Source organism: Brachionichthys hirsutus, chromosome 10 (genome assembly GCF_040956055.1).
Source record: "Brachionichthys hirsutus isolate HB-005 chromosome 10, CSIRO-AGI_Bhir_v1, whole genome shotgun sequence".
In the NCBI taxonomy this organism is placed as follows: Eukaryota; Metazoa; Chordata; class Actinopteri; order Lophiiformes; family Brachionichthyidae; genus Brachionichthys; species Brachionichthys hirsutus.
Window position 1 is genome coordinate 1,054,647 of NC_090906.1, and position 13,496 is coordinate 1,068,142.

Here is a 13,496-nt window from a genome sequence, read left to right on the forward strand (position 1 = left end):
AGCTATAAAAACTGCATAAATGTGTTCAAATGTTTAGGGACAAAAATATATTGGTCCAATGATAATTATTTATATATGTTTTTTGTTCTTAGGTTCAATCAGCTGGAACAGAAAATCACTTGACATTTTATAGCAGTAAAACGAATTATAAAAACAATTAATATTTTTTTTATTAGTTTTGAGATACCATAAGTGTTTATGTAGGGCATTGAAATTAAATTCTATAGAATACAGTATATGATTTACATTTTCCCGACTGACAAAGAACTAATAAATCAACTGAAGACATGGGCTTCTCTGAGCTGCTGGAGGAGGTGAGTGCCGTGACTATTATAAAAGCATTATTGTGAAGTTGGTTCAACTGAATGAACCTTTCCAGGTAAATCATGTGATGCAGGTGTGTAACGCAAATTTCCTCCCCCCCACTCCCCCATTGTCTTGGTGAGACTGGTGGTTTTGGGAGATACCAGTGGATCCACGTGTCGATAATCATTTTTCCTAGTTTTCTATTGATGAGTCAAAACCTCCAGAACAACTTCGCCTCTGGAGTTCCGACCCACCACTGCAGATTACCAGCCAATCACAGCACCTATAATGTGTCACATGTCCAGGTAACCCATCTGATACTACTCAGTAACCTTATTACTGTCATGTCCAGCTGACTTATTTCACAAGCAGCTAACTTGTTTCCCAATCAGGTTAGCTGTCTTCAGGTTATCCTGAAACAATGTTTAACTGAATGTTTTACTCGGCGGCAGATACTTATCAGCTGGTTAAGACAAGACAAGACAAGATAGAACTGTATTAATCCCGAAGGAAATTCAGATTCCTGGTTGCTCCAAAGAATTACAGAAAATAAAATATTAAAATTGTCAGAATAAAGAAAACAAAAACAACAATATGAAATGGCAAAAGAACACAACATAGGTGAAAACATAAATATAAAATGTCAAGGAGTAAAATAAGTAAAGTCCAGATGATATGACCGGATGTAATAGAAAGATTATTGCACCTGATGGTGACCACAACAAAGTCTGTGATGTAGAACACTGTATTGCACATGGTAATATAAATGGGTATTAATGTTAGCTGTCCTCCCTGCAGAAAGGGGAGGAGTTATACAATCTGAAGGCCACAGATAGACAAGACCTCCTGTGGCATTCTGTTGTTATTCTGTGTAACATCAGCCTATGGCCGATGGCTCTCTTACAACCCTTCAGTGTGGCGTGAAGGGGGTGAGAGATGTTGTCTCTGATGCTGATCAGCATCCTCCTTTCTGACACCTCCGCAAACGAGCCTAATTCCACTCCCACGACATAACCTGCCTTCCTGATAAGTTTATTCAGTCTATTTGTGTCAGCTGCCGTCAGCCTGCTGCCCCAACACACCACAGCAGAGAAGATGACACTGAACACTAGTGATTAAACAGCCGCCGTATGGTTTGGCAGACGTTGTAAGATCGTAGTCTCCTCAGGAAGAACAGGTGTCTCTGACCTTTATTGAAAACCACATCAGTGTTTTTCAACCGGTCCAGTTTATTATCAATGGACACCCAGGTATCTAGAATTGTCCAGTATGCCCACCTCTGTTCCATGAAAGGAGACAGGTTCCAGACAGGTCATCCGTCTCATAAAACCAACAACATGTTCCTTAGTCTTTGAGATGTTGAGTTGGAAGTGATTTAGTCCACACCACTTCATAAACCTGTCCATAACACCTCATGAGTCACGATTCTTCTTCCCCACTGAGTTGGTGCCCTCGTGCTGCCGACAATAGTGTCAGAAGGGATGCTCTGCAGTCTCACATACTGAGGGCATAGTAGTAGTCTGTAATCTAATCCACCAGTAGAGCATCCACCTGCATGTCCAAAATCGTATTCCTGAGCAGAGCAGGTCAAATGGTGTTAGAACACTGGAGTAATCAAAAAACATAAATCTCACAGTGCTGACTGCCTCCTCCAGGTGAGTAGAAGCGCTGAGCAGGAGAATGATGATGTCATCTTCCACTCCAATATGGGGCTGATAAGAGAATTGCAAGGGGTCCAAATACAGTTTCACAATGGCCCGAAGGTGCTTCAGGATGAGCCGCTCTGTTGAATTAATGATGTGAGATGCTAAAGCCACCAGTCTGTAGTCACTGTGTGATTTGGGGTGTTTTATCTTAGGCACAGGAACCAGGCATGTGGTTTTCCATAAGTTTGGAATCACCATCAAGCTCAGGCTGAAAATGTGCTGAAAAAACACCACACAACTGAGTAGCACAACCTTTACGCACCCTTGGGCTGAGTGCATCAGGATCTGTTCCCTTTCCTGGGTTTAAGATGGCTGAACTCCTTCAGGGGGCATTTGGGAGGTGGTGGGAGTACAGGAGACAGGCTACACGCTCTCCTACCACGGACCTTACAGTCACCAACCTCCTCTAAACTGCTCCTTCGACACAAGATGTCGTCCACCTGTGTGCTCCTCCCTCCACTCTTGTAGGTCGCCCTATGTTCTAGTCTCTTCTGGAAATAAGTATTAACTACTGCCATTTCCATCCTTTTGGCAAAGTCCACCACCATCTGTCCTTCTCGGTTCCTGTCCTGAATAACAAATTGTTATACCAAATGGATGCTGGCTAGAATTGTATGAGTTTTGAGTACAAAGTCAGACGACAAAAGTGTTATAAGTACAGTCCATTTTCCATTTACAAGGTAACCTGGCTCATCACCAGATAACTTATCGCACAACCAGATAACTTATTGCACAACCAGATAACGTGTGATGCTGCCAAACAACCTGTCTCACAACCATAACCTGCCTTTCATCACTAGAAAACCTTTCCAAATGCAGCATTTATTGCGTGCATCTGATTCACTACCACACATCTTTACTACCTGACTACTACTAGACTACCTGAATTACATATTTGTTTCCCTCATGAATGTCATTGGTTTACATGTTTGATGGCTGTGGTTTGTTGTATTTAGATGGATGAGAAGCAGCTGCTGAAAGCTTTTATCCCTCTGGATTCATCAGGAACTCGACTAGATCGCTGCAGCAGGTGAAATATCCTTTTTGTGAGGCTCTGTGTTGCATTTCAATGAGAAATACTGACATAATGGCCTGCTTCGTTTGTTGCTGCTGTTATTCAGGTATGAGGAGCCTCAATGGCATTTAATTACCACAAACAGTTCAGCCAATGTCAGCCTGCAAAGGACAGAAGAATGTTTGGATGGATGGACATTCGACCGCTCTGAGTTCCTCTCTACTACTATTTCTGAGGTATGGTCTTCTGAGAAGACTAATGCTCATAATCCTCCACATTGCTTTTAATATTTTTTAAATGGAGATTTCAGCGATCATTAATAAGATCGTGGTTATCAATGGACAACTTTTAATGACAAAGTGGCAATTTAGGATGGCAGTGAAGTTTGTCCTAATATGCCTTGAAGCAACGGGTTTTAAGGGAAAGGTTTGATCACCGTTCTATTCCAGAGTTTGATGATGGTGTACAACTACACCGAATTTGAAAGATGATGAACCATTTTGGTCCCTTGGCTTATTTCTGACTGATAAAATACATTGTCCACATAAAGCTGGAACTAGGCAGTCAACATAGAGGACATATCATGATTCTCCAGCTGGTGGAGAGAAAACACCTTCAAGAACTTTACTGTCTTGGATTGTGGTTTGTGTCATTTGAGAACAGTTCTTTACGTAGGGGTGAGGTGCATGTTCTGGTCCATGTTTAACAGAAGGAGTTTGACTTACTTCTGTTACGTTCCACTCTGGAACTAGCAGGAAGAAGGATCCCAGAATACGGAGACAAAGACGACAAAACAGTTCAAAGTCTTTAAGAAGGCAAAACTCAAAACATTCAAAACAAGTACTGAACAGGTGAGCAGTAATTTAAATAATCTGATGATGGGAAGATGGGTTACAGGTGCATTTTCTCCGCTCTGCCCATCTGTCCTCTGCCACGCCCACTGCCGAGAGAGGAGAACAGAATGAATGAGGAAATACAAGAAACACAAATGTTCAAAATAAACTAACAAAACCCAAACCATGATAACTTCTCTCTTGTAAACACTTCTGTGGATAAAATTTCTATAGACATATTTTGGTACTCATGCTCTTGCAGTGGGGAAAACTAAGGAATGTAAAATATTAAAAAGGGGCCAACTTAGCAATTGCTAAATTTTTGAAGTTAGAATCACCTTGCTTCCTGCCTTAATTTCTCAGAAAACAACGGTCAGAAAGGGGTCACATTATGGAGGTGGTCAAAGGACCAGACTTTTACTGTAACACTGATCAATAGGATTCACATTCATCAAACGCCCATTTCTGTTTCTTGTCCTGCAGTGGAACCTGGTGTGTTCTCTCCATCCTCTCAAACAGATGATTCAGACCATCTACATGGGTGGATTTTTAGTGGGAGGTATTGTCTTCGGCACTCTGTCAGACAGGTGACTTGTCTAAGTTGTGAACATTACATTTAACCACTAGAGCTTTACATTGGTGAAGGTCTGAACCAATGGCAACGTTCATATCCTTGCAGCTGCACTCTAAAATGAAACACGTCTTGTTCTTTTTACCCTCACCGAAGGGGAGGCGAGGGTATTGCAATTGGGTCTGTTTGTCTGTCCGCGCGCATAACTCAAAAACTAGTAACCCAATCAACTATAAATTTTTACACAAGCAAGGTTCTGTCCGTGGCTCGGTCCTCCCCGGGAATGGCGTTGATCCAGATCACAATCCGGATCTGAGAGCTAACTTTTGTTCTAAAATCGGCATTTTTCAGGAGTCCATCCTGATCTCAATTTTGGAGCTCGAGACTTCAAATTTGGTGTGCACACTCATATTTCATTCTAGTTTCATATATGTTACAGTTGTAGTTGTATCTTTTTCCGTTCCGGAGCAGCAAGCTAGCGCAGGTTTGGCCCCTCTGATCCGGAAGCCCTGTTTACTGTCTCACAAGATCGAATAGTCTATTGGAGGCGAGGGTTTGCAATCTCTGATTGTCTCTTGTTCTCTCTGTCAGGTTTGGGAGACGGTCAGTCTTACTGTGGTTGCACCTGCAGCTGGCTGTGTTTGGCTGTGCTTCAAGTCTCTCTCCTTCCTACACCGTCTTCTGCATTTTTAGATTCCTCTGTGGAATGGCAGTGGCTGGACTTGTTATTGCTGGAATTACACTAAGTACTTAGCTTTCTTTCATTTTGTCCTAAATTGCAGGTCCATGAGACTGTTGACTTACTAATTCTCTATAAAACATTAACTGTTTAAATGTTTTCAAAAGCTATCAACCTACATGTTCACTTGTGTGACTGTTTTTCTCTCTGTCTCCAGATATGGAGTGGGTCCCAAATAAAGCAAGAGCAATAGTGGGCACAATAAATTCTTGCAACATCGCATTTAGCCAGATTGTCCTGGCAGGTTTTGCCTATTTTCTGAGTGACTGGAGGAAACTGCAGGTGGCCCTTGCAGCCCCACATTTCCTGTTCTTTGCCAACACCTGGTTAGTGCAGACTTTCAAAGTAAATCTATCTAATCTGTTTAATCTATTACAAGACAAGTTGTTCTCATATTTATATTCTCTACTACTGTACTTTTGGCTTGTCCCATCAGGGGTCGCTACAGCAAATCAACATCACCCTGTCCTTTGCATCATCCTCTCCAACACCAGACACTCTCATGTCCTCCCTCCCTACATCCATGTATCTTCTCCTGGTTCGATCTCTAGCCCTGTTCCCTGACAGTTCCATCCTAAGCCTCCTTCTACCGATCTCGCTCCTCTTTCTCCTCTGGATATGTCCAAACCATCAAATTCAATTTCAATTTAATTCATTTGTATTTCTATAGTGCCAGATCACAACAGAAAGTCATCTTAAGGCACTTTAGAGGATTAGCAGGGAAAGACCTGCAGGGAAAGACAGAGCCTAACTTGACCCACAAGAGCAAGCACTTTAGCAACGGAGGCAAGAAAAACTTCCCTTTAACAGGCAGAAACCTTGGACAGGAAAGATCAAACTTGTTTTGTTGTTGCACTGTACTTGTACTCTAATGACAATGACAATAAAACATTCCATTCCATTTCACATTTATGTTCTCTAAATGGTCATTTGTTTCTCATCGAATACTTCCTCCACAATTGCAGCTCAGGAATAAATTAAATATTTTGAATTTAATTGTTTTAATTAAATGGGTTCTCATGCTGGCTCTCTGATTGTTCAGGTGGTGCTCAGAGTCAGCTCGTTGGTTGATTCTGAATGGTCGGTCTGATGTGGCATTAAAGAATCTCCACAGAGTTGCTCGAGTCAATGGGAAACCAGAGATGGTTGATAAATTAACAAGAGAGGTAAGTTGTCGAACTTCTAACCACCTCTCTGCCATATATATAATAACAGGCGACAGACTTCAGAGACTGACATCAGTCTCATATGACCTGCAGGTTTTAGACTCTCACATGAAAAAGGAGATCGAGACAAGTCGTTTGTCATTCACAGCATACGACCTGCTGAAGACCAGAGGAATGAGGCGAATCACCATTTGTCTATTTGTCGTCTGGTCTGAAGAATACATTTGTTTTCAATTAACTGTAGTTGTGTTACTTTAGCAGATGCATGTGTAACTCTACAGAGATGTGTGATTCCCATCCATCTGTGCACCAGTCTACCTGTCAATATGTAGAGTGTCTCCTTCTGCAGGTTCTCCACCAGTTTTTCGTATTACGGTCTGTCGATGGATTTGCAGCAGTTTGGAGTGAGTACATCAAAGAAACCCCCAGTCAACCTTGAGATAAAATTCAAGTGGTTCCAGGGTCTACCCCTGGTGCCCTCCCAAATGACTGGGCCCGACATGCCAAGACTTTTAACTTGTAGATTAGCTCCCTCTTCACAGCCAGCTAGCACACTGTCTGCATTCTTCCGTTACTCGTGAACAAGGCCCTGAAACATGTGAAGTCCTCTGCTTGGGGCTGCAGCTCATACATAACCTGGAATAAGCAATCCTCCATTTTTCAACTTGGAGGTGCTGATTACTTCCAATCACACACCTTTAACTTCAACCTGGAAAAGTGTTTAGCCTAATCCTTTCAAGGAGCAATTTTTACACAAGCAAGGTTCTGTCCGTGGCTCGGTCCTCCCCGGGAATGGCGTTGATCCGGATCACAATCCGGATCTGAGAGCTAATTTTCGTTCTAAAATCGGCATTTTTCAGGAGTCCATCCTGACCTCAATTTTGGAGCTAGAGACTTCAAATTTGGTGTGCACACTCATAGTTCATTCTAGTTTCATATATGTTACAGTTCTAGTTGTATCTTTTCCCGTTCCGGAGCAGCAAGCTTGCGCAGGTTTGGCCCCTCTGATCCGGAAGCCCTGTTTACTGTCTCACAAGATCGAATAGTCTATTGGAGGCGAGGGTCTGCAATCTCTTGTTGTCTGTTGATATTTTTATGTGAAACACTTTGACCTGCATATTTTGTGTGAAAGAAGCTCTTCAAACAAAGTGTACATTATTATTCTTCTGTTCTGCTCTTGACTATTCCAGATGAATATCTACCTGATGCAGCTCATCTTTGGAACAGTCGATATTTTTACCAAATTTATATGTTTGTTTGCACTTTCTCTCTTGGGGAGGAGAGTATGTCAGTCCTCTTGTCTCATCCTGGCATCCATCATCATCTTTGCAAACATCTTCATCCCCAGGGGTGAGGAAAAACCACCAATGTACTACTATAAACTTCATTCCAATAATTCACTTGAACTTCCAGACTAGGACTGGAACTCAGTCAAAGTATACCTTCACTGCACCTAACCTGAACCATGAAACAAAACAGCGGGGCAGAACAGAAAGATGACATGTTTGTTATCCAACTCTCTCCACAGATATGAAGGCCATCAGGACCACGTTGGCATGTCTGGGTAAAGGTTTTACCGGGGCCTCCTTCAACACTGTCTACTTGTACACCGGAGAGCTCTATCCCACCGTCATCAGGTGAGACTGCTGGTTCAAACCCATCATAGCCAGTAACAGCCAGCTGGTGAAATGGCATGTGTTGTCCACAGCTCTGTAGGGAATTTCCGTATTAAGTGGGATTCCACAATGTAATTACATGCCGACACCACTAGGAACGCACCACATTTAGTTTAGTGTTGTCATGACTGATTTCAATTGAACGCATCACAACAGTGACGTCACACACAACACATATAAACATGGGCTTAGATTAGCTGGGGCAAAGTCCCGCCTTCAGGGGACGGAATGACGTGAGGACGAAGCAGGAAGCATCTTCATTCCAACGAAGCGCGGGCACGAGAGCTGTGTTGGAATCCAGCGCTGATATCTGAACTAACTTGTACTGATCTGTTAATTATATAAATGTCTTAATCTTAACCCACATTCTCCTCATTGACTACACACGCACTAAGGAGAACAGAGAACCAGAAGAGGGTTTGGTAAAACCCTACAGATCATAGAATTAAAAAGCATGTATTAGCTATTACTGAAAGAAGAACATGATATATTTTTTCAACTTTCTGCAGAGAAAACAAAACCAGGATCTCTATGTTAAAGGTTCTCTTAAAATAGTACCCTCCATCAGAACTCTTGGTTGTTTGAGTGATGCATTTTACGCCGGAATGGCGGCGCATACACACGTTGCGGCCCAAGGCTCCCGGCTTTTTGTGCTTGTTTTTGTATTCTTGTTTATATTTTCGCCAATTCTGAGAATCCAAGCCCTTATACAGTACGGAAGGGCTGAACTGTGGTAATTGGGGAAAAACCAGGTTGGTATACCATCTATTTTTGATTTTATCCCTCCCGAGCTTCAGCGGGATGCTCTCTGTTCCGTGCCGACCGGACTCCGGCTTCAGGCAAGACCAAAGGCGGAGGTTTGGCACTGTACATTCACAACTCGTGGTGTACTGCTACGAACATGATCGGAACATTCTGCTCCCCCGACCTGGAATATCTTGCAGTGAAATGTTTAAACTGGTTAGAGAACTCAGCTCCGCTGTGATTGTAGCGGCATATCCACCGCGTGATAATGCTAAACTAGCGCTGGAGGAGCTATACTGTCTGGTAAGCAGCCAGATGGACGCTAATCCAGAGGCTGCTGTGATTGTAGCTGGGGACTTTAACCACATGGAACTGAAAGCTGTGCTCCCCAAATTCCCCAAATTTATCAACTTCCCCACCAGAGAAAACAAAATACTGGATCAGGTCTACTGCAACATCCCAGGAGCATACAAGGCTGTAGCAGCTCCCCACCTGGGTATGAATGATCACATCTCAGTGAACCTGATCCCTGCTTATAAACCGCTGATCTGCAGGACCACACCCAGCATCAGAACCGTTCAGGTCTGAACTGAGGAGGCTTCCTCAGCCCTGCAGGACTGTTTTGAACACACAGACTAGGAAGTATTCAGAGAGGATGCAGATTTTGAGGAGTACACTTCATCTGTTCTTTCTTATGTCCACACCTGCACTGATACTGTCCTTCCCACAAAGACGATCACGGTTTTTCCGAACCAGAAACCGTGGGTGGACAGCACAGTGCGGCTTCTGCTCAGAGCCTGGGATGCAGCCTACAGAGCAGGAGACCGGCTGGCCTATAGCAGGGCACGAAGTGAACTGAGAAGAGGCATTAAGCTGGCAAAGCACAGATACCAACAGCGCATTGAGGAGCACGAGCGCGAACAATAACCCACGTGACGTGGAAAGGCATCAGGGCTGTTACGGATTACAAATGCAGGGAGCAGCACGTCAGCCATGACTCCACCCTGCCTGACACCCTGAATAGATTCTTCTCACGCTTTGACTCTCCGAGCAGCAGAAGGTCTGTGGATCTGCCCCAGCCTGAGGTGCAGCATCAGCCACTCGTCCTGCAGCTGCACCAGGTCTTCTCAGCCCTGAGGAGGATCAACATCAACAAGGCTGCGGGACCAGATGGCGTGTCAGGCCGGACACTGAAGTCATGTGCTGACCAACTGGCAGGGGTTTTCCTGGACATTTTCAACCTGTCCCTGCAGCTGTCCACCGTCCCTGTCTGCCTTAAGTCCTCCATCATTGTGCCTGTACCCAAGAAATCATCCATCACCTGCCTCAATGATTACCCTGTTGCTCTGACTCTGGTGTTTGTGTTTCCAGGCAGACAGGATTGGGGTTTGTCTCTACCATGGCGAGGATCGGCGCCATGGCAGCCCCTGCCATCTTAATCCTGAATGAGGTGACATTGAACTTCTTGAACTTTGTTAGAATTTTTTTTGAAGCCCATCGGAGGTGCTCCAAAGACAAGGGGAATCACACTCCTCGGCTTCCCTGGGAAAGACTATTCCGGGGTACTGGAATATTAAATATTGTCATTTATGCAACAAAAACCTTAATGCATCTGCTTGCCGGCTTATATGAATGCTTGGTTAACCTGATGTCTTGAGCATCTGTTTAACTAGACCAGAGCAGATAACAAATCCATGCTAACATGATTGATGCCCTCATCTTTCAGGTGCTCCCTGCTCTACCTGGTCTTGTGTACGGGGGTTCAGCATTGGTGGCCGGATGCTTGGCCTGCTTCCTGCCAGAGACGCTGAACATGCCACTGCCAGAAACCATAGATGATGTGGAACAGAAATGGTGAGCTAATGGCCACCATTCAGTTTTACCATTGCTAGTTCACAGCAGTCGTTTGTTTGCCATGTTAGCTTCATTAGCAGCTGTAGTTTAATGAACAGTGTCATCCTTATCAGCTGTGCAAGCATCATTAACAAAAAGGGTAGTTTCATCTATTTTTGCAGTGTTACATTATTTGACAGTTATTACCTCCGCAAAGTCGAGGGTTGTGTAATTTCCAGTTTGTCTGTCTGTCTGTTCGTCCGTTGGCAAGACAACTCAAAAAGTTCTAGACGGATCTGGATGAAATATCCAGGAAATATTGGGACTATTACCAGGAACAGATTAATCAATTTTGGTAAAGATCAAGAAGAGATCCTGGATTCTCGATCACTTTGAAATGTTTGTTAACATTGCAGTTAATGCCACTTCAAAATGTGTTCCTCAATATCTCCATTGATTATTGACCAATATTTATGGAATTTGACAGTCATGCAGGGTGGAGATGTCTATTTTACGACCAAATTTCATCCAGATCAGATCCAGAATGGAGTCAGGAAAAAATCCTTCGTTTTAACATTGACAGATTCAAAAACAGTCATTCACACACACGGACAATTTAGGGCAAACAATTTGCTGAATGTACATGGTTTTGGTTGTGTGAGGAAGTCGCAGATCCTGGAGGGAACCCATGCAGATGCATGGCGAACATGCAAACTCGTTATAGAACAGTCGCAGGTTGGATTTTAACCGATGACCTTCTTGCCGCAAGACAACAGCGCTTACCAACCGTTCCACCCTGCTACCCAACCATTGGGTAACAGAAGGTTACCCGCTGCTTGCAGGGTTAACAGAGGGTAACAGTGGGTTCGCTGCATTTCCAGGCTGTGTTAGAAGCAGACTTGTATTGGAATCAAGACATAACTTTAGGCCGAATTTCTGTTACCCTGAAATATTTCTTTCATTTCTTTCACCTGCTCTCTGCCAATGGCGGTGAAAAAAACATCCAGTTCCTAACTTTCATGTGACTTTTGGCATGTGACTTTTGTGTCACATGCCTAAAAACCTCTATCATGGCTAGTATGGGGTAACAGCACCTTCACTCAATACTCATTCATGGTCATGGTTATCAGTCACCAACTTGATCATTAGCTATCAACTAATGTCATTTTATTAACTAAAAACTGTCTGCCTTCAGGTCTGGAAGAAAGCCTACCGCTCAGGAAAGCACGTCATTATGTGAAGGAGGAGCTTCTGAGTGTGGGGGTTTGGTCTCAGCAGAAGATGTGCCTTTTAAAGAGCTGCAGGATGTGGAAGAGGCAGGACTCAATGCCTTCTGACCAATCGGTCCCCTCAGAGAAGCTGACAGTTAAACCAATCAATGACTCGTCAGTTGGCTGGACTGCACTTTGGACAACCGGATGGCTCAAGTCTTTGATGATGAAAAATAAAATAATAAATAAACCAATGAATATCAGAGTGATTCATTTCAGTATAAGAGTGTCTCTTTTTTCACCAAAACTTTATTCAATGAGAAAATGTATTCTCAATTATTTGTCAGATATGGCCCTGCGGTGAGCTGGCACCTTGTCCAGGGTGTACCCCACCTTTCCCTCGTAGCATGAAGGGATAGTGTAAAACCCCGGTTTGTATTATTCTGGGCGGAGCCTAACTGCTACTCTATTCTGGAGCACAGAGGCTCAACTCGGATATCAGCCCTCCGTTTCAATAGTGTTAAATGATTCTTACTGCCTAATCCGGGGAGTTTACCCTGTCATCCAAGGTCGTGCATGAATCAATTTCGGCTGAGATTTGGTGAAGCATGAGCCCGACACTATTCACTACGTTTTATCTGACCTCTGCCCTGTTAACCCCTGTGGCACTGTGGTCATCCAAGAGACCCAACAATTATTACAACCAAATGCTATTTAGAAATCTGGATAAATTAGACTTCTCGGACAGCATTATAAATTCTTGTGTGAGGAGGAAAACATTTAACGACTTAACATAGTCTTTGGAATGGTTTAGATGTTATTCTGGCATAAACTCTGTTTTTACAACATGTAAGAAGTCAAAGAGAAAAATAAGATTTTAACGTTATGAATTTAGAAGCTTGATTTAGAATCAAAAAGCAATAATCTGGATAAAGCATATACACTTAATAACATCAATTGATTTAATAAATCAGAATAAAACCCACTTTCCTGTCCTGTTTCTAACCTTTACATATCTAATACGGAGTGTAGACGAGCCAGACAGGAGATGAGTCTTGAATTAAAAAAAAAAAATCATTTTTTGAAGAAAAAGAGTATACAGTGGTCCCTCGCTATAACGCGGTTCATCTTTCGCGGCCTCGCTGTTTCGCGGATTTTTTAAATGCAATTTTGCATGTTTTGTTACAGTGCTTGAACACACATTGTGTTCTGCGTCCTGATTGGGTAAGGGATTGTACCATCTTTCGGGTCCTATCGCGTGCGCTCATGCTCCACTTCCCCGAGAGAGCAGGTGAGACGGGCCGGTGGTGCGCCCAGGGCCCGCGCTTCCCCCCCCTATGAGTAGAGGGGAGAGCCACAAGCACCTTCCCCGGGATCCCACCTGGGCTGGCGTGGCACCGGCCCTCACTTTCAGTGCGCCACGGGGTTTCGCAGACACCCTCTGACTCGCGCGAGCGCTAGACTCCTTGGTCGGTGTTTCAAGACTGGTCGGGTGGGTTGCCGACATTGCCACAGACCCCTGGCGCCTTTATGTCGGGTTGTGGGCCAGTCCCCGCCCTTGCGACACGGTCGGGAGCGCACTGAGGACAGTCCTCCCCGGTCAGTGCAGTCGCACCTGAAAACAGGTTTTGATCTTTGGTTTCATTCTATACAGCATGTATTACATACATACAGCATACAGCATGTATTACAGTAC

The 13,496-nt window shown here is 43.8% G+C and overlaps 1 protein-coding gene across 1 annotated transcript; it reads left to right on the forward strand.

The window, feature by feature from the left end:
- Window positions 1–287: 287 nt before the first annotated feature.
- On the forward strand, window positions 288–11,926 carry LOC137900523 (solute carrier family 22 member 6-like). The gene is made up of 15 exons (XM_068744622.1): window positions 288–314; window positions 447–611; window positions 2,969–3,042; window positions 3,134–3,263; window positions 4,344–4,447; window positions 5,023–5,177; window positions 5,328–5,496; window positions 6,213–6,336; window positions 6,430–6,545; window positions 6,686–6,740; window positions 7,527–7,686; window positions 7,865–7,973; window positions 10,128–10,206; window positions 10,483–10,610; window positions 11,785–11,926. Exons 1-15 carry the CDS (start codon window positions 288–290, stop codon window positions 11,924–11,926), a joined length of 1,737 nt encoding a protein of 578 aa, XP_068600723.1.
- Window positions 11,927–13,496: the final 1,570 nt, after the last annotated feature.